Genomic DNA, 19,637 nt, shown 5'->3' on the forward strand with positions numbered 1-19,637 from the left:
CTTCAGTCATCCCAGGATCCTGCAGGATTGTCCGTTCTTCCTACAAAGTCCTTTCGTCCAGCTCCTCCCAGGTCCCAGGGGAGATCGGGGGCGAGACCCCTTTCGGGATCAGAGTCTTTCGCTCCCATGACGTCAATGTGAGTTGAAGGTTCTCAGCACTGCCCAGGATCAAGCCCTGGGTTCCTTCATTCTTGGTGTTTCCCTGTGGATCCTTGTTTAGGGCTGATCGACACACAGACGTAGTTAAACCAGTGCACAGGCCAGACCTTAGATTTGGAGACAATGTCCTAAAAATGCCCCTAGCCCAAGGGGGATTTGAATCTGGGGAGGTGACGATTTAATTGTCCTGATGTAAGATTCCGTAACGAGCCAGGACATCAATACTTGGGTATAAGCAAGCACTCAACAGCCTGGCAGAAGGGCCATGTTGCAAATCCAGCCGTCAGAGAAGCAGTTATGATTTTTTGTACACACTGACCTGTGCCCTGCATACTCTCTCGTGTACCAATGGATAATCAGTTAATTAATGATGGTGCTAAGCTCCTGGATGCACAGAACCCTAGAGGGTGTGCCATGATGCACTGTTGCTCCTCCCCATCTCCCAGCATCTGCTTCTGCTATCAGGATCAGCGCAGAGACACACAGAGAGCGGTGAAGACATGGAGGTGTCCAGCAAAAAACCCTCTCTCCCTTTATTGCTAGTGACACTGATCAGCCTCTCTCCAGGTAGGTGAACCAGAACTGGTTTAAATTCTACCCACACAGGGCAGAGTCTGGCACGAGGACAAAGGAATACTGTAATGTCAGAATATATAGCAAAGAGCAGGAGACTGAAGGGAGAACCAGCTGGTATATTTTTCCCCATAGTAAATTGTTTTCAGTGCATTTATGGCAGCTTTCTATGTATTTTTTCAGATTGGATAGTTATTGCATGTTAAATTAATGTGAGTGGAATATCAAAGATATATTAATAGAGGTGTAACAGTTCTCTAGACCAATTTATTTTCACCCACTGCAGATTTGTTGCTAGATACTTTCCAGAGTGTTATCTAATCCAGTTGATTGTGTGGTGTTGGTTTTTTTAAAGAATTTATAACTGTATCACCGAAGAAATAAAAGATGCTGACAATCGGGATTTCTTCCTTAGGTTGTTCATTTTCAGGTGTCTGAAGAAAGGAGACTAGTCTCTGCAAATTTATCATCTGATTTTTATCAACAGCTCATGAACGTTACGGGCCAGGTGCCCAGCTGGTGTAAACTGCTGTAGACCCACTGAACCCAGTGCAGCTTTGCCATTTTATACCAGCTGAGAGCTTGGGCTCTTATGTAGAACAAGACAGAAGAACCTCCGTTAATTCTCACTTTGCTAATCCACAGATCTAATAATTCTCACCAAAGCCGCAGTTCTAGAGAAACCATTTAATAGCAGAGACAGAGCAGAAGAGATATCTTGTTCCTAAAACTTGCTGTTTTTACAAAATATGCTGTTGCAAAACATAATGTCACCATTTTTTTAAAGAAAGGACGCTTGTCTCAACCCCCAGGTTCATGATTCTGCCGTGCAGATGAGGAAGATGAAAGGACATTTCTGATGATGTAGCACTTTCCGATTGCTCTCTTTGTTCTCTTCTGTCTGCACAATTGTGTAGGACATAGGTCTGGTGTAACGGTGAGCTGCCACCAAAAATGGGTTAGCACTGAACAAACGCAGATCCAAAAAATCTCTCAACTGCACGTCTCTGCTGGGATTTCATTAGACCGAAATTAGACTGATCCACGTACAAAATACACCATGATCACTTGGTTCAAATCAGTGATAATTCTTAACTACATCTGTCATAAAGGGAAGGGTAAATCCCTTTAAAATCCCTCCTGGCCAGAGGAAAAACCCTTTCACCTGTAAAGGGTTAAGAAGCTAGGATAACCTCCCTGGCACCTGACCAAAATGACCAATGAGGAGACAAGATACTTTCAAAGCTGCGGGGGGGAACAATGATTCTTTCTGTCTGTGTGATGTTTTGCGGGGAACAGAACAGGAATAGAGTCTTAGAATTTAGTAAGTAATCTAGCTAGAGATGCGTTATATTCTGTTTTGTTTAAATGACTGTTTTGTTAAAATAAGCTGTGCTGAATGGAATGTAGATTCCTGGTTTTGTGTCTTTTTGTAACTTAAGGTTTTGCCTAGAGGGATTCTCTATGTTTTGAATCTAATTACCCCGTAAGGTATTTACCATCCTGATTTTACAGAGGTGATTCTTTTTACTTTTTCTTCTATTAAAATTCTTCTTTTAAGAAACTGAATGCTTTTTCATTGCTCTTAAGATCCAAGGGTTTGGGTCTGTGTTCACCTATGCAAATTGGTGAGGATTTTTATCAAGCCTTCCCTAGGAAAGGGGGTGTAGGGTTTGGGGAGGATTTTGTGGGGAAAGACGTCTCCAAGCGGGCTCTTTCCCTGTTATATATTTGTTAGATGCTTGGTGCTGGCAGCAATAAAGTCGAAGGGCAAAAGGTAAAATAGTTTGTACCTTGGGGAAGTTTTAACCTAAGCTGGGAAAAATAAGCTTAGGGGGTTTTTCATGCAGGTCGCCACATCTGTACCCTAGAGTTCAGAGTGGGGAAGGAACCTTGACAACATCCTACATCTATCTCTATCTCTCATCATTACTCAATGGTCTTTCCCATCTATTTATCTATCCTGCCATCTGATCTATCTATCTATCTTAAAGTTTCCTGCAGCACCATAGCATTTATGCTTCTCCTCTTCAACTCGTAGATCTTTCTGTTATGATCCACTCTTCCCCCACGAGCAGCCAGCTTTTCCCAGTTTGAGACCAGGGATTTACCAAGATTGATCTGTTCCAAACAACTTCTGGGTAAACAGGATAAAAATCGCACCACGCTGACAAACTCAGGAAATTATTTCATTGTAGCAAAGTCACCCAGCCACGGTGGCTTTCCAACCCATCATTTCCTTAAACTACCCTGAACAATGGTGCAGAAGCAGCAAACGGAAACAGAGCAGCTGAGACCAAATATGTGGCTATGGAACGGTTGCCTTTTCTAAAGCACAAGCCAGGATCATGGCAAGCCCCACGCATCAGCCGAGCTACTGGCCTCTGGTAAACTGGCCTGACAACGGATGAGGACAATGGGAAGAATTTTGGGTGGTTCTGCGCCAAGCTGCTGATGTATGTGGCTGTACTGGTTGCTAGTATGTGCAGTGTTTTGCAGAGATCTTGATGAACATCCCTAAAATTAAATACAGTTGGAAGCATTAATAAAGCCAAGTATTCCAGAGATGAGGAAGGATGGTCCAGTGGTTAGCACCCTAGCCTGAAACTTTCATTCATATATTTTAAGGCCAAAAAGGTGCATTTTGATCATCTAGTCTGGCCTCCTGTGTAACACAAGACAGAGGATTTCACCCAATTTTCCCCAGTCAAATTGTGTTTGACCTCGGAGAGCCAATTCCTTGCTCGGCCACAAACTTCCTGTGTGAGGCTTAGTCTATCCGTGCCTCAGTTTCCCCATATGTAAAACAGGGGTACCAACCCTCCCCTACCTCAGAGGGATGTTGTGAGAATAAATAAATTAAAAATTTGAGACACTCAGGTGCTACCGTCGCAGGGGCTGCTGCATCCAGGAATAGAGTAGTATCCTACTACATAGTTTGCAAGCCTTCGAGTAAAGCCACCAAGTAAAGCATGGTGTTTACTGAGCTCTGCGTTGTAGAAGCCAGCCAGAGAAGTAGCATGCATGTAGCTAGGCCTGGTGCGTTCATGTGTGTTGGCTAAACACGGTTAGTTGAGCCCCAGCTGGGCCTAGGTGGTTAATACATGTTTTTTTGTTTGTTTGTTGTGGAAACATCAAAGGAAACACACCTGGGGCCACAGAAGTACCTGATACAGGCAGGTGCAGGTCGGCTGTCAGAGCTTTCAAGTTGTGGAACTGTCCCAAGAGTCTGGAAATGCTGATGAGGCAAATTAACTTGATATAGGATTTTGGGGCCTCGTCTACCTTCCTGGGTGGGGGTTCATGGCAAATGGCCCCCAGCCAAAGCCAACTCGCTTTGTGCTGCCTGTTGACCACTGACAAAGGCCCCCGTTCCGGGAAGTGCCGTGAGTGAAACCCAGGTCCCCGTTCAAGTCAATGGGAGCTGTGTGTGGGACTTGGATTTTATCCAGAGACCAGGATTTTCAAAAGGGCTCAGCACCCACAAATCAAGCTAGATGGTCAGTTACGTACCTTGGCTCTCCAGGGCGCGCTGTGCCCTCCGGAGAGTCCAGCCCCAGTTGTAAGTGCTGAGTGCTGGGACATCTGGCCCTGAGCTCTGGAGAAAATCTGACCCTTTAACACGTGCTTAGCGACTTTCCTGAGTCAGGACCAGACATTACAGGTTAGCACCCTAACCACCAGGCGCTGTACAATTACTGTAAACCTGCTAGCCTGACACAGGTGACATGCAAGAGGAGCTAAATCACAGGAAAGCCACAAGAGTTTTAAAGCACAGATTTAAAAAAAAGAAAATCAAAGGACGCCTCAGACAAATAGGATCAGCATAACAAAAGCCCCACGGATGCTGAGCTCTTCTTATGCAGAGCTGTGTACAAAGCAATGCAAAGAGGCAGCTTGTAATGTGGGCTGCGGGAAGGTTTATACGAAGTAAACTCTCTGATGTTGGTATTTAATCTTCTTTAATACACAGGCACAGCTGTTTCTTCTCCACATCCACTCTGGCGACGGGAGAAGGGAAATCATGGCTTGTGGGACTAGGTTTAAATTCAATAACATGGCACCTTTCATCCCAAAGATTTAACACGTTAAAGCCAGAGAGCATTTCGCCCACCTCTGGGGTGGGGTAGGGCAGCTGTTTAACAGCACCCAGCAACATTATACAAGAGGATGTGAAACAAGACTAGCCAAGCTGGAATTTAGTCAGGGTACCAGGGTTAAAACTGTAAATCATAGGTACTTTCCTGGCCCCCCATCACCTTAATATCTGGGCACCTCAAAATCATTAATGGATTTGTCCTCACCAAACCCCTGTGAAGCAGGTCAGCGCTACTATCCTCATTTTACAGATGGGGAAACTGAGGCACAGAGCAATGAAGGCCCATGTTGTCAAAGGTATTTAGACACCTGTGATTTGAGTGAGAGTTAGGCACCTAAATACCTCTGAAGATCTGAGCCTAAATGTGAGCTGTAGCTTACGAAAGCTTCTGCTCAAATAAATTGGTTAGTCTCTAAGGTGCCACGAGTACTCCTTTTCTTTCTGCGAATACAGACTAACACGGCTGCTACTCTGAAACAGGAAGCCTGGCATCCCGTGTCATAGCTGCTTCCCTAACCACTGGGGCGACCCTTGCAATGAATGCCACATCCCATTGCACCCCCCTTCCCCTGGGTCTTCCCCCCTCCCTGTTTCCCCTTCCCCTTTTCCCTTGATTCTTGGTAACAGGCGTTGGGCCTGGGGGTCGGCATGATCGCCCCCAGCTGGGAAGGGGCCAGGTGACTACCTGATGTGCACCTGATGCCTATAAAGGCTGAAAGAGCAGAGGGCTCTGGTTCTGGTGGGAGCCTTTCCTGAGCTGGGGCGATAGGCCAACAGCCTACAGCACCTTCCCTTCCAGCCAGGACTGGATGAGAACAGACCTGGTCAGCTTTTAAAATCAGATTGGAGGTGTGGTATTAAACAGCTGCCCTCTTCTACCCCAGAGGTGGCTGCATTTTGGTGGTGGGTGAAATGATCCCTTTCTATAGATGGTTTTTGTTAACCCCATAAGGGACCATTCTGACATGGAGTCTGACCTGCAGAGCACAGCCTGGGAACCTCACCCAGTGCCTTCTGCCTCCATCTTATAACTCCTGGCTGAGCTAGAGTATAGCTTGGAGGAGCTAATCAATCCAGTTTGCAAACCCCTTTGGGATCCTAAAGGGTGAAAGGTGTCAGCTATTGTTTACCCAGGGCCAAATTCGCTGCTGTGGTAAATCAGACTATACCCATAGCAATCAATGGAGCAATGCTGATGGATATCCGCTGGGTATTGGGGGCTCCTATTCACTTCAATAAAGTGAAGCTAATCTACACCATGTGGACATATGCCCCAGCTGAGTCCAAGGAAGGCTTTGCCTCCACAAAGACATCTGAGCTGGCCCGCTATCATTCTTCACCCAGGGCGAAACTCCCCTGCACTGCACACACGTGCCTGCGTCAACACAGTTTGCAAATGCACCAGATGGTGTGCGGGGGGGGGGGATCCCATGGCCTAATCCCAAAGAAATATCAGATTTCTCAGCAGGCTTTAGTTGGCTTTTAATGAGGCTGGCATTTGTTGTTATAGAAACAAAATATAGAACATTCATTTCCCCTCCCTCCAAGGTGCTTTCAGGGCTAGGCTTTCGCAGAGGATCACGCAACCAGACCAGCATGAACTAAAATGTATCTGAATGGTGCATGATGGCCGTGTAGACACACTCCCTGAGCTATTATTCAGCAGGGGGTCTCAGTTTACCAGCTGCTTCGCTGCTGTCAATCTACTGGGAAAAGGAAGAAAGCGAGGTGACATGGCCATGTTTATGTGGAACCCTTCCCAAAATCTCAGGGGCTGTTGTTCTGATGAGATTCCTGCTTCAATTCTTGTCGACCAAAGTGGTTCTGATGAACGTGGGCTAAAGAGAAACAGCTGAGCTCAGAATCTTCGCCGGTTTCCTTGTCAACAGGAACGTCTTCCTGCAAACGGGAGGCTGGATCTGGGGAAATGCATTACCCTGACCAAATGGTCTCCACTTGCGGCTCTAGCCCTGCAAGCCCTTGACCTCAATGGGGCTGTAATTATTATCTGGCAGCTCCACTCCTGGACCAGGATTCTGCTGTGTTAGGGGCCGGACAAATGCAGAACGAAGACAGTCCGTGCCCCAAGGAGCTCACAGTCTAAGTTCTACGGTCTAGATCATAGAAGTCTAAATGCCATCAAACTTCTATAGGGCAGTCAGGAGCTTAAATATCTTTGTGGCCTATGTGTCTATTCACCTGAGTAACGATTTGCAGGCTCAGGCAAAACTCGTGAAGGGTGAATGTACCCCCATGCAAAGGGCCACTACAGAAGGCATAAGCGCCACTTAGCACCCTCTGAAACCCTATGCTGAGAACTCAAGTGGTGCAGCATGCCTTGTGCAAGCCCTCTGCACAGCGAGGCGTTTCCCTTCCTTCTCAGCGTGTGTCTACGCTGCCCTCAGGGTGTGTGATTGTGACAGGGGTCCTGTGGGGGGGCCAGCTGTGGTCCCTCAATTAGGGTGAACTGCAAAGAATGGGGCAGACAACCCCCCTAAAGCTGGTGGATAATCCAATACTTAGATTCACCAAGCCAGCATAAAACAGCTTCTTTATTACCTCACTGGTTACTCAGAAGTCCAAACAACACAGTTCCCTTCAAGTGATCCGGCCTCAGGCTGCCATCCAGGTACCCACATCAAATATGATGAAAAATTCTGACAATCTTATTTCATCATTTAAAAGAAAAGGTTCTCCCAATCCCGAAGGATCGGACACGTCACCTCCCAGGTTAACGAATGTTCCAGATCTTACCCAAATACACACTACAGCCAGTTCTTATTAACGAAACTAAAATTTATTAAAAAAAAGAGAGAGGATATGGTTAAAAGATCAATATTTACAAAGACATGAGTTCGATTCACTGAGGTTTAGATTCAGAGCAGAGCTGGTGAGCTCTGTAGTTGCAAAGAGTTCCTTCAGAAATAGGCCATAGGTCATCGTTCAATGTCCAAATCTCATATTCCGGGTGTACCAGCATAACTGGGACCTCACTCTTGCAACTCAGACTTTCCCTGAGGAGACGCCCAAGCAGATCTGAGATGACAGAATCAGGACCCAAAGATCTTTTATACAATTTCATGTCTTTTGACAAGTTGGAATTCCTCAGGGAACAAAAGGGAATTAGGATGACTTTGAAGGAGGTCTATCACCGGTACTTAGCTATACGAATTAACGTAAGGCCATTTGCTTGTTCATCCACCATTCACAGTACATTTCAAAGAGAGATGAACACTGAGATATCCCTTGTTTACAATTCATTTACATGACAGGATGATCTTTTGATCTCTGAATTATCAGAATACAGTGTAGACAGGAACTGCTGATTAAACCCTCCCCCCGCCCCCCCGCCCTTCAGACGTTCTTGTTAAACCCTGGATTTGTGCTGGAAATGGCCCACCTTGATTATCATACACGTTGTAAGGAGAGTGGTCACTTTAGATAAGCTATTAGCAGCAGGAGAGTGGGTTTGTGGGGGGGTGGGTGAGAAAACCTGGATTTGTGCTGGAAATGGCCCAACTTGATTATCATACACATTGTAAGGAGAGCGATCACTTCAGATGAGCTATTAGGAGCAGGAGAGTTGGGTGGGAGGAGGTATTTTTTCATGCTTTGTGTGTATATAAAAAGATCTTCTACACTTTCCACAGTATGCATCCGATGAAGTGAGCTGTAGCTCACGAAAGCTTATGCTCAAATAAATTGGTTAGTCTCTAAGGTGCCACAAGTCCTCCTTTTCTTTTTGCGAATACAGACTAACACGGCTGTTACTCTGAAACCTGATTAACGTTGTCCACCCTACTCGTACATATGTAAATACACAAAACCACTAACATTATCTCCCCACATATCTTATGACGGTTATTTATTTGGCCGGATGTTTAACCCTTTCTAGCCATGTGTCACAGAGGCGTTTCTCTTCCCTCTCAGCTTGTGTCTATGCTGCCCTCAGGGTGTGTGATTGTGGCAGGTGTAGACGGACCCGCTTTAATCTCGCTCGCTCACACACCAATAGCAGGGAAGCCGCAGCACCGTAGGCTGTGCAAGCCCCCCTGGGACACTGAGTACGCAGGTAGCTAGCCAGTACCTGAGCTAGCTAGATTAGAGCCAGGGTGGGCATGTCTGTCTGCTGCAAACGCGCCCCTGAGCTGCAGCCTAGACATAACCTGATGCGCTACCGAGAGCACACAGAGTGGGGGTATTTTTAAAAGAGATGCAGCCTGGAAGGGAAATTTAGCAAACTAAAAACCTTGCTTCGATTTGCCTCCTTTCTGCTGCTTTTCTGTTTATCTTGTGACACGCTAGAAGGCTGTAACGTTTCTGCCTTGCCCTCTTTCTTAGATATCCTGGTTGCCCAAGCACCGACTCCCCGCCACCTGGTGAATGGGACTCTGGGAGGATCGGTCGTGCTGTCTGTGGATCTATCCCCCGGGAAAAAGATGAAAAAAATCGAATGGAGCTTTAAGGCTGGGACAGGTGTGACGATCCAGCTGGCTGAGTTCAATGGGGAGAAGTTTGAGCGACCGGATCCCAGCGACAGATTTCAGCAGAGGCTAGAAATGTACAACGAGACCTCGCTGAGGATCAAGGCTCTGGAGCTGGGCGATAGCGGAGTTTATGAGGCCCGGGTTAAGATCCTACCAGCAACTGTGGAGGATCAGGCCTTTCTCCTCGCGGTCTATGGTAGGTGCCGACAAATCGCTATTTAACGGCGTTTCCAGGAGTACACAGTGCCTGAAGCTCTGATAGTAACAGTAATCCCTCACTCTTTTCATTTGTAGATCTCAAAGCAATTTACAATAGAGGTCAGTAGTATTACCCCCATTTTGCAGATGGGGAAACTGAGGCGCGGGGCAGGGACACACCTTAGGTCACCCAGCACGAGAGGGGCAGAGTCAGGAATAGACCCCAAGTCTTCTGAGCCCCAGTTCAGTGCTCGATCCACTAGGTCACACTGCCAAATGATTTTGTGCACGTGGGGTGAAATTCTCCCCTTTGCAGAGGGGCCAGCACAGGGTCTATGCACCTATTAAGGTTCAACAAAGGTTTTAAGCAGCATATAACCCCAGCCCTAGCTCCCTGCATGTGCCTTAATTTTATCCAGGATGCTCAAAGTCAAAGCTTCAGCCACACCCACCACTTCCAGCCTCTCCCCTCCCCCCGCAGCTACCATCCCCCTCCAACGACTCCCCCTCCCAACGTTGAGCACAGGAAAGCCAGTGCTGTCAAACAATGTTACCGCAACTCTCACCCTAGCTGGCATGGCTCTTAAAGCCCCAGCTGCTGGAATCAAGAGACTGCATGAGAATCTCAGCTTTCCTTTACAAAAAATATTTCTCATCCTGGTTGCAGAGAGGAGCTAGAAATGGTGACGGGAGTGACGCCAAAGGCAAGGAAAGTGTGTGGTTTGGCTTCAAAACCCTCTGGCTTAAAAATCATCTTTCTTGATTGGGGGCTTGACTCGTGATTTTTTTTTCAAGGTTGGGGGCTGGTAATACAGAGTCCTGCAGAGAGATTCAGCTCCAACATTATGGCGTGTGCCTGGTGGGGGTTTTGCTGTGTGGATAAAACAGGGTCAACCTCACCTTCTCCTGTAGACCAGCTCTAAGGTTGCCCGTCTCCTGGACCGTGCCGTTTAGCTACACTCAGAACTCCTGCTTTCCGAGGAATTTCTGCCTCACTAAGGGTGCGCTCAGTCACGTTCTTCCCTTCTGGAACTTCCAACCTGCCCTGGGTCGGGGTCGGGGTGAATGGGGTGTCGGGACTCCGAGCAGCAGGGACCAGCTGTCACGGTGACCGGAGCGGATCCGATTCCTCTGAGTGTCGCTTGTCTTTGAACACAGAGCCAGTGCCACAGCCCCGGATCCGGAGTCAGCTGCTCGCCAGCACGCTGGAAGGGTGCAACGTCACACTGCAATGCCAGGGCTCGGGGAAGGGAAATGTGAGCATCTCCTGGGGGAAAGGGAACCCGGTCCAAGAGCTGGATCCGGCTCGGCACCAGCTCTCCCCTGATGGCAGGACACTCCAGCTGTCTGTGCTGCCCAGCTCCTGGAATGCCACCTACACCTGCACGGTCAGCAACCCCGTGGATCAGAAGATCGTCTCCTTCGACCTGCAGAGCATCTGCCGCAGTGGAGGTGAGGGGCTTGTGGCCTGTCTCTGTGTTGATGGCAACACTTGATGCTTTGGTTCAGGGAGAGAGTGCGGTCTAGTGGTTAGGTCACCAGCTTGGGACTCGAGAGACCTCACTTTCATTCCCAGCTCGGCCACTAACCTGCTAGGTGGCCTTGGTCCAGCCACTTCCCCCCCATGCCTCAGTTTCCCTGTCTGTAGAAATGAGAGACGATCCCGTCGCTCTACCTCACTGCGGGGTCCCGATGCTACGTTCTCTCATGCTGCCCAGAGGCTATGGGGATGGGAGACGCAGATCTAATGAGGGGCATGAGGAGTTGCCTAAGAAACACTGCCCCGTTTGCTACATAGCGTAGAAAGGGACTGCGTTCCTCAGGGGATTTGGGTATCGAACGGGTCGTTGGTTTGCATCCAGCTCAGTCATCGCTGGGTCTGGTTACTCTTCAGAGGGGCCCCATGTGACCAAATGACACCCCATGACTGGGAGCAAATGGCCTTGCTGGGCGTAGAGTCTGAAGTCCCCTTCTCACCATGGGTCTGTCCCACAGCCACTGAAGGTTCCCCTTCAGCCCAGGCCCCATGAGCGGCGGCGTCTCTTTCAGCCGCGGCCTGATGGCTAGGGGACGTTAAGCCCTGGCTCTTCATTACCCACAAGCCCTGGCGGGATGCCGCTAACCTCCAGCCTCTGCCATTCCAGATGCAGACGCATCCTTCTCGAAGCCAGGGTACATTGTGCTGACTTTCTTCCTGTTAGTGCTAAGCCTTGGGACTGCGGTCTGGTGTTGGCGGATGAACAACGAGAAGTCAGCTGACCCGGGTGAGGAAAGCCCTTTCCAGCCCATCGCTTGCACCAGGGCTGGACTCTGCTGTGATGTCTGAACTAGAGCCCTGCAGCAGGACTGGGATCCCGCAGGATGCGCTGCCGTAATAGCGGGATTAAATAATAGTCCTGTGCAGGGCTCGGATCTGAACTCTCTTCTGTAAAGGAGGCTAGAATCTGGCTTTTTTTTTTTTTTTGAATGAGCGCAGAGACTCTCCCGTAATCACATGACTCCGGGAGCTGCGGCTTAAAGAAACATACCAACTACCATGAGGCTCATGATAAACTCATGAGAGTTGGCCACGGGGAGAATAGGCCCAATGCCCATCATATTCAAGGCCTTAACTCCTTTTTCATTATGATCCAAATGTACCCAGGATTCAGCATCTTAGCATCAAACATGCCTGATTGTGTCTTCTCTGGAGAAAGACTCGCATGATTCCCTGCCCGTGATTTTGTGGGGGTGGCTCTGTGGATTTGGATCTGTGCAGGGCTCAGCTCACGAGAGACGTGAGGCGCGAGTGGCAAAGATCCCGACGCTCCGGGCTGCTTGGAACTTGGTTTTTCTCGCTTCTCTCTTAACCTCATGCTCTTTCCTTAGCTGCCACCCCCACGGGCCCAGTGGAAGAAAGTCCGTCCGACCCACAGTACAGTGAGATCTTGAGGAGTCCCCCAGAAGGTAATGACCAGGTGAGTGCTCTGAGTTGAGGATATCCAGCAGCCTTCCCCGCCAAGCACTGCCTTGTGCAGGGGGATGGCCGGGACTCTTTCATTAGACATTAGCAATAAGTGATGCAGCAGGCAGGGCTGTAGGAAAGAGATCCTCCCTCTAGATGTCTCGCCCTTTCTGTGTTTGGACTGTGATCTCTCTAGGGGAAGGGATTCTGACGTCCTCTTTAAACATCCTTCTTGCGGCAGCTCCAGGAAGTTACATCCTCTTGCTACGGCCACCAGGTGCTGCTGTTTTGCCCAGCAGAAATGATCACTTCTGTCAATCACGAGCTGCCTGGCCCAAGGAGGAGAGGGAGTAGCGGGTGGGCTCTTTCTCTGTTTGGCGCGTGCATTGCTCCTTTCTGTCTATTGTGTCACTCTTCTGTCTGGGTGTGGCTGCTCTTTGCTGTGTGTGTGTGTGTGTGTGTGCGCGCGCGCGCACATCTCCTCTGGGGAACGTCAGGCTTTGCTCCGGGGGAGGCGTGCTTAAATGTCTGCATGACTTCTCTCTCGGCTGGGTTGTGTGTGTGCGTGATGTTCCTGTGTGCTGCACACCGTTCCCCTGTCTGGTTTGTGCATCTCCTCTGGGGCTGTAGCTGTCATGCGGGTGTGCGTAGAGCTTCTCTGTGTGTTGCTCCATTCTGGGGGCCGGGGCTGTCTTTCTAATGGGTGCACGTGTCCTTTTTGGAAGGGGGTTGCTCTCTCTGCGGTGTGTATGTCTCTTCTCTTCCCTTTGGAGGTGTGATCTCCCCTGGGTGTGTACGTTTGCACCTTTGTACCTCGCTGGGGGTACCCTTGTATGTCTCTTGTATGGCTCTTATCTGGGCTGCCCCTGTCTCCCTCCCGTCCACACACTTTCAAACCTGCACTGCTGGCTCTGCGGGGGGTGGGTTAGAGCCAAGGTGTTGTTTTCACTCAGGCCGGTCCCCCACCCGCTTTGCGGTGTGGCTGCAGGCTACGGCCCACCTAGCCCTCCAGTGTCTTCCCACAATCCCCTACATGCCCAGCAGGACGGACAAGTTCTCCCACAAACCACTGGGAAAGAATCAGAGCGGCTGGGCGCACGGCAGTGCTAAGAGCCGGGGGATCTGCCCCCAGAAGTCCTAGCGGCATCGGTGGGGGAGCGCAAACACCAGTGAGGACTCAGTAAGATGGGCAGGGCTTTGCGGGGTGGCTGCTCAGAGCCGGGCGAGGCTAACGCGGCTGTGCTGTGCGGTGAGGAGTGACCCTAGGAGCCTGCAGTGTGTCGTCCTACACCACATCCGCACTGGCCTGTTTATTGCTCCTTGCTTAGGTGTAAGGAGGGGAGCAGGCCAGCCGGCCATCTGTCTGTGTTTGCACATGGAGGAGCCCTTCAGGCAGGCACTGCACATGTGGGCAATGTGAAGAGCCCCCCCCCCATCTTTGTTTATACACTGATGGAGAGGCCGGGAGTCCCAAGAGTTCAGATGCATCCTGTCTCGCAAAGCAGGGTGGAAGCTACCCAGTGGTCTTTGCTGACAGCAGAAGTATAAGGCACTATGGGATCCGTGCCTCCAGGATCCCAGAATGCACTGGTGCAGCCCCGGGTTGGCATGCTGCACCAAGACAGTGTTGTGTGAACGGGAACCCCGCTGCCCAAGTGTGCCACGTCTCCCTCTAGTGACTGGTATGCAGAGGATAACAACCTACTACTGCTATTGGTTAACAGTGTCGCTCCTTTAGCCCAAGCTGATGTGGTTTGTGCTTCTTGAGGCTGAAGGTGCTGGGTTTATCCCTGCTGATGACCCATGGTGGGGTCTTCACAGACACATCAAACCATTGCAAGGACTGAGGACCAAACACTTCATACAAACAATGTTCCTACCAGGGTTTCCTCATTTAGCGTAGAGGTTTGGGTTTGGAGGGGTGAGATTAAGCCATGTCCACTGCTGCGAGGGTAACAGCACTGTGTGTCATGTCCCGCTCTAGTCTGCCTAGAGGATAACAACCTACAACTGTTACCAGGTAATGGAGTTGCTCTGCGAGTTCAGGTGGTAGAAGTCTGTGCTCTGGCATGTTCAACCCTTGCTGATTTTGGGGGAGAATTTTTACCAAATTCATCTGCAGAGAAAATGGCTTGCAAAGTCCTCCCCATAACAAACGTGTCTGCTTTTGTTTCAGGCCCTACGTCACCTGGAAAATAACACAGAGCGGAGCCCACAGAAAGAGCCTTTAATCACCACAATCTACGACCAGCTCCAAAGGACCCCCGAGAATACATCCGAGGAGGTCACATAGGCCCCCAGGTGAGGGGGACACTGCTTTCTGTCCATGTGTTTAAAGACGTGGCTAAGGGACAGCATGGGGGATGGGAGGATCTGGAAAGGTTTGGAGCGTAGGCTGGACTCAGATAAAGCATCCAGGAGTTGAGATGCTCTCCCACAGCTGCTGCTGTTTACCCAGAACTGGACATTTTGGGAATAATAACATAGTGCCGAGCTGTTCCAGAGCGTTTCTCGTCCATAGGTCTCAATGCACTTTACAAAGGAGGTCAGGATCCTTATGCCCATTTCACTGATGGGAAAACTGAGGCACAGAGCGAGGCAGTGACTTGCCAAGCAGGCCAGTGGCAGAGCCAGGGATAAAACCAAGATCTCCTGAGTCCCAGCCCAGTGCTCTATCCGCTAGGCCACACTGTCTCCTCCAAAGGGCCACATCTCAAGGGGCTGGCCTTGTCTGTAGCCAAAGTCACAGTGGCTTAATTTAAACTGCTTGAAAAACTGATTTAGTTAAACCAATGCAAGCCCCTGAGTGGATGCTCTTAATTCATTTTAAATCCAGTTTGTCGATTTAGCTGAAAGGGATGAGGAACTGATGAACGAACTCACTCACAAACCAGATTCAAATCAGATTATGAGCGTCCACACAGGGAGCTAGCACCCATTTAACTGAACTGGTTGCAAATCAGTCCTTTCCTCAAATCGCTGCAGCACTGAAGATGGACAAGGCCTTTGCTTTGACCCAAATTTCAGAAGCGGCCTCTGTCCTGGAATGGGGCAAGTGTTGGGTCCCAGCGGGAGGTGCTGGATTTTCAAGAGAGCTCAGCACTCGGCATCTCCTGTTGGGAAAATGGAGACATCTCCTCTCTTCTTGAGAATAATGGAGACTCCCCTCCTCGCTTGCTGAGGACAACGGGACTGGCTGAGTGTGGGGAGCTCTTGAAAACCTGGCCAGCAGAGCCTGGATTTCAGAGGTGCTGAGCCCCAGCACTTTCCACCGACTGCAGAGAGACGGATGGAGGGAGAGAAGAGTACAGACCCTCCCATCCCACCTGGCTGATCACCCCATCTCCTTCATAGGCAGGCTGGGATGGGGCCAGGGGGGCTGGAACAATTTGTATTGTTGGGGTGCTGAGAGCCATTGAACCAAACTGTAAACCATGTATATGATGGAAACCACTTCAAACCAGGGGGTGCGACAGTGGTTCCAGCACCTCTGGGTGGGGACGAGAAAGAGAACAATAAAAAGAGCCACTTCTGGGAGCAAAGGAATGGGCGTACTGCGAGGGGCGAGGTCATCAGCTGATGTACCTCAGCGTAGCTCTGGGGAGAGGTGCTGTTTTGCACCAGCTGAGAATCTGGGCCCGTCTGATCAGTCATTTCATGCCGATGCTTTAGGACACAGAGGCGGTGGGGTGGGGGAGGCATGCTGGCCAGGTGCTGAGCCCTTCTCTCTTTCCCCCCAGGAACCAGATGTGGTGGCGTATCAGAGCTTACCAAGGGCTTTGAAGTGCACCGTGTGCCCCACTCAAACTCTGTAGCTGAACGGTCTCAGTTCCACCCACAAACCCGAATGGAAAAAGACACCTTCTCCAGCTCCGGAGCCTGCCTTGCGACGCTTCCCCACCCCCGTGTTGTTTCAGAACCTCGTGTGTGAAGCCCTCAGCAACTGTTTTGGGAAGGAGGAACCCGAGTGAAGGCGGAGGAGCAGACTCTGGGAGGGAACAGGAGCCCGTGTTTCCATGGTTGGTGCACTGGCCTCCAGCAGGGGCAGAATCCCATCATCCACTGCGGAGCGGAGGGTGGTGAGAGGGAACGTGCCACGGTGCAGAATGGCCCGTGCCGAGAAGGAAACCGCTCACGTCTGAGCCTGGCCTGCTAGCTGCATGACTGTGGAGAAGCAACATCGGAAAATGGGCTCCCCCGGGATGCAGGCATCCTTCTGGCTGTGTGATGCTGCAGGGCTGTGGGCTGGGAGGGACTTGGATGCATCATGTATTTATTTATCTATTCCGTTTGATAATGCTAGCCCTGCAGGGTCGATGTACATGTGACTGAGACATTGGATCCGGGGGCCTGTTCTCTTTGTGATCCTTGGAGGAAGGGAAGTTTTCTAAAGTAGAAATAGGAACAGATGGTGCTGTGCCTTGCGGGGAGGGGAACTATAGGCGGGGGAGAGGAAGGTAGGAGGGTGTCTGAATTAGTGACTGACTGAGGGTACTGGGGATTGACTGAGTAAAGGGCAGTCAGATTGCAGTTTGCCGCAAAACATTCTGGATCCTGTGGGAGAAATAAAAGCAAAATCTCCCTGCGTGCCAAATACCGCAAGGCAGAAAGGCGCAGGGGCAAAGCCACACGTGGCCGGCAGAAGAGCAGCACAGAATGTCAAGCTCGCAGCAGGCTCTTCCCATGGCTATTCTGGCTGAGACCGGGGCGGGAAGGTGTTGAGGAAGATCCGGGGAGCTGAGGGTGACTTGGCAGAAGTGATATTAATGAGGGACAAACTGACCGGGTTAGAGAGTCAGGGCTAGATTCTGCCACTCTCGCCTTCGCCTGCTGGGATCGCTAGGATTGCTCGGAGCAAGGTGCCACTGAAGGTGAGCCAGGGCGGTAGAACCTGGCCGTGGGGAAGGCCCTGAAGCTCAAGCTGAGGGGCACAAGCTGCAGGGCAGAGCTGAGCCCCGCCACGAGCAACCTCAAGAAAGAATCGGAGTCGGGAGTCTGGTTCCAGCCCTTCCTGCCCCCCAGAGCAATTCAGTAAGTTACTGCAGTCACTGAAAGGGAGCATGTGTCCGCTTGCTTATAGGGGTAATGTCTAGGGAGGGGCGACCCGAGATCTGGAAGGTCTTTCTCTTCCCCCTTACACCCCTACTTGGCCAAGGAAGAGAAGGACACAGTCTAGCGGGAGGGACAATGAGCGTGTCTTGTATTGGCCTGAAGATGCTACACAGGATGGTGGTTCCCTGTAGAGGTGAATGGCAGAGGTGTGGGTGTTAATGAGGGGTAGCTAGCCCCACGGTGTTCTGTTACTGGGCGCCTGGCCTTGCTGTTACTACATCAGAGGGGTAATTGTGATTTGGCATCTGTACCACCCCCCTGCTGTTTACAGCCCTCACACCATGGAAACCCTCTCCGAGAGCTGCTAAGCAACCCTCAGACATTAAAGGACCTGGAAGACCAGCACAAAGTGGCCCTGTGTTCCAGGAAAGTTCCCCTTTAAGTTCCTAGAAGCTCTTCAGAGGGGAAATCATCAAAAGCCCAAAAATCTTTCAGGGGCCGGGGGGGAGGAAAAGAAAACCTGCTGCCGGATTTGGTTGGGCAGCTGGGATCAGGATTGTTCGGCTCTCTAGTGACACATGCAAGACGGGGAGAGTTGGGCAGCCCGCGGTGATCCCGGACCCACCTCCCACGCACTAACTGGGAAAAGCTGTGGCGGGGGAAGGCAGCGTGGGTCTAGTGCTTGGAGGATCGCCATGCTTCCTTTCTCCTGTCTGTCCTGTCTATTGACACTGGGGATTGACTGGCTAGTCGGGCAGAGCCTCGGCCCTCATCTCAGTGGGCGACTCCAGGCCTTCTTGTAATATAACTGAAAACAGAGCAGGAGCCTCTCTTGGGAAATCCAACGGTGGTTTGTGTGTGTGGAGAAGTAACCCCCTCCGCTGAAGTGTTTCCAAGTCTGCTTTTGCCCTGGCTTCAGTCCCCGGTTAGATTAGTCTGTCCAATAAAGCATCGGATGATTTGTGCTATTTTCATGCAAATATAAGGAAATGTATGCAAATTTACAACCAACCGCTGTGGGTTTTTTCTGATGGTGGGAGCGGGCGATGGGCCTTTGCATGATGGGTGGGACCCCAGTAGGGTTTGGAGCTCTTTGGGCCTGTTCTCCTGAAGCAGCGAGCACCCGCACCTGCGGTGGATGGCGACAGATGCTGCTTTCACCCCCTTGGCTGGAGAATAGTGGGGTGTTTGGAACAGGGGGCTGATCAGGGAGTGTCTCTTGACCCTGCTATTTCCTATGATGTGCGAACCAAAGTGCTCAGGGATTCCAGCGCTGAGAAAAGAGAACGTGGTCTCTCCTTGCTTCCCTCTTTCTTTTGTGCATCCCGCGCCAACCAGGGAAAGCTGGGTCCTTACCGGCTTTCGCAGGGGGAGGGGAGAAGCAGCAATGCCCAGACACCCCAGTGACAGTCACAGCCAGCGCCGTGCTAGCTTCAGAGTAGGAGCCGCCCGACGCCATTCCCGTTCACCAACGGGTGGCGAGTGGGGACGGGCTCTCCGGAGCTTGCCTCCTGTATTCGGTGGCTTGCCTCATTACACACAAGCCCAGCAGGGCAGAGCAGCGTCTCCCCCCAGTGATTTCCCCCTTTCAAGTCTCAAACCCAACCTCGATGGCCCCTGCTCCTGACCGTTCCCTTCCTGTATGCTACGCTAGCCCTGCCTACGCTCACCTGCCCAACCAACCCTTTGCCAGTCCTCTCGCTCCCGGAGGAGCGGGGGGGGTCATCTCTTGCTCTCCTGTTTGGTGTGGGGGTTTGTGCCTCTGAGGTGACCCCCTCTGTCTTGGAACATGGGGTACCCCCTGCAATCCTGACGGGGTGCCTGCCCCCACTCTGCTCCCCACCCTTGGGGTGCCCCAGGGACATGACCCAATGGCAGTTTTGAAATCCCCTCAGTTGGGTCCCACCATGGTCCCCCAATGGCTACAAGGGAAGTTTACTCCTAGGCCCTTGGTCTCACCTGGCAGCACCAGGTGGCCGTGCTGTGGGGCCCCTCTGGGTCCTCTGCCGGCCACCCTGCTGTGCCGTGGGTCCCCTGTGGGTGTCGGCACGTTGAACCTTCCCTGCCCAATGTCTTGGTGACAGAGGCAGCTCCCAGGCCACTCTCCGCTCCATCCTGGCTTGGC

The 19,637-nt window shown here is 50.9% G+C and overlaps 1 protein-coding gene across 5 annotated transcripts; it reads left to right on the top strand.

Annotated features, from left to right (window-relative positions):
- Positions 1 to 400: 400 nt before the first annotated feature.
- LOC102941278 (hepatocyte cell adhesion molecule) lies at positions 401 to 18,516 on the top strand. 5 transcript variants are annotated; one of them, XM_043535315.1, is made up of 7 exons: positions 401 to 726; positions 9,173 to 9,514; positions 10,675 to 10,968; positions 11,718 to 11,780; positions 12,385 to 12,473; positions 14,637 to 14,761; positions 16,201 to 18,516. In XM_043535315.1, exons 1-6 carry the CDS (start codon positions 660 to 662, stop codon positions 14,751 to 14,753), a joined length of 972 nt encoding a protein of 323 aa, XP_043391250.1. In that variant the 5' UTR covers positions 401 to 659; the 3' UTR covers positions 14,754 to 14,761; positions 16,201 to 18,516. The 5 variants fall into 5 exon arrangements, 4 of the variants coding, with proteins under 4 accessions (XP_043391250.1, XP_037739015.1, XP_043391251.1 ...); XR_006287371.1 differs by having other exon boundaries at positions 404 to 726; positions 11,661 to 11,780; positions 12,385 to 12,462; XM_037883087.2 differs by having other exon boundaries at positions 416 to 726; positions 11,661 to 11,780.
- The last annotated feature ends 1,121 nt before the right edge of the window (positions 18,517 to 19,637 follow it).

Source organism: Chelonia mydas, chromosome 24 (genome assembly GCF_015237465.2).
Source record: "Chelonia mydas isolate rCheMyd1 chromosome 24, rCheMyd1.pri.v2, whole genome shotgun sequence".
Lineage (NCBI taxonomy): Eukaryota > Metazoa > Chordata > Testudines > Cheloniidae > Chelonia > Chelonia mydas.

What these genes read in the sequence shown, in the direction of transcription:
- LOC102941278 (XM_037883087.2), top strand. Translation starts at nt 660, where the DNA reads ATGGAGGTGTCCAGCAAAAAACCCTCTCTCCCTTTATTGCTAGTGACA. An exon ending in ACTGATCAGCCTCTCTCCAG is followed by an intron (nt 727 to 9,172) that starts GTAGGTGAACCA and finishes CCTCTTTCTTAG; the next exon opens with ATATCCTGGTTGCCCAAGCA. An exon ending in CCCCAGAAGGTAATGACCAG is followed by an intron (nt 12,474 to 14,636) that starts GTGAGTGCTCTG and finishes CTTTTGTTTCAG; the next exon opens with GCCCTACGTCACCTGGAAAA.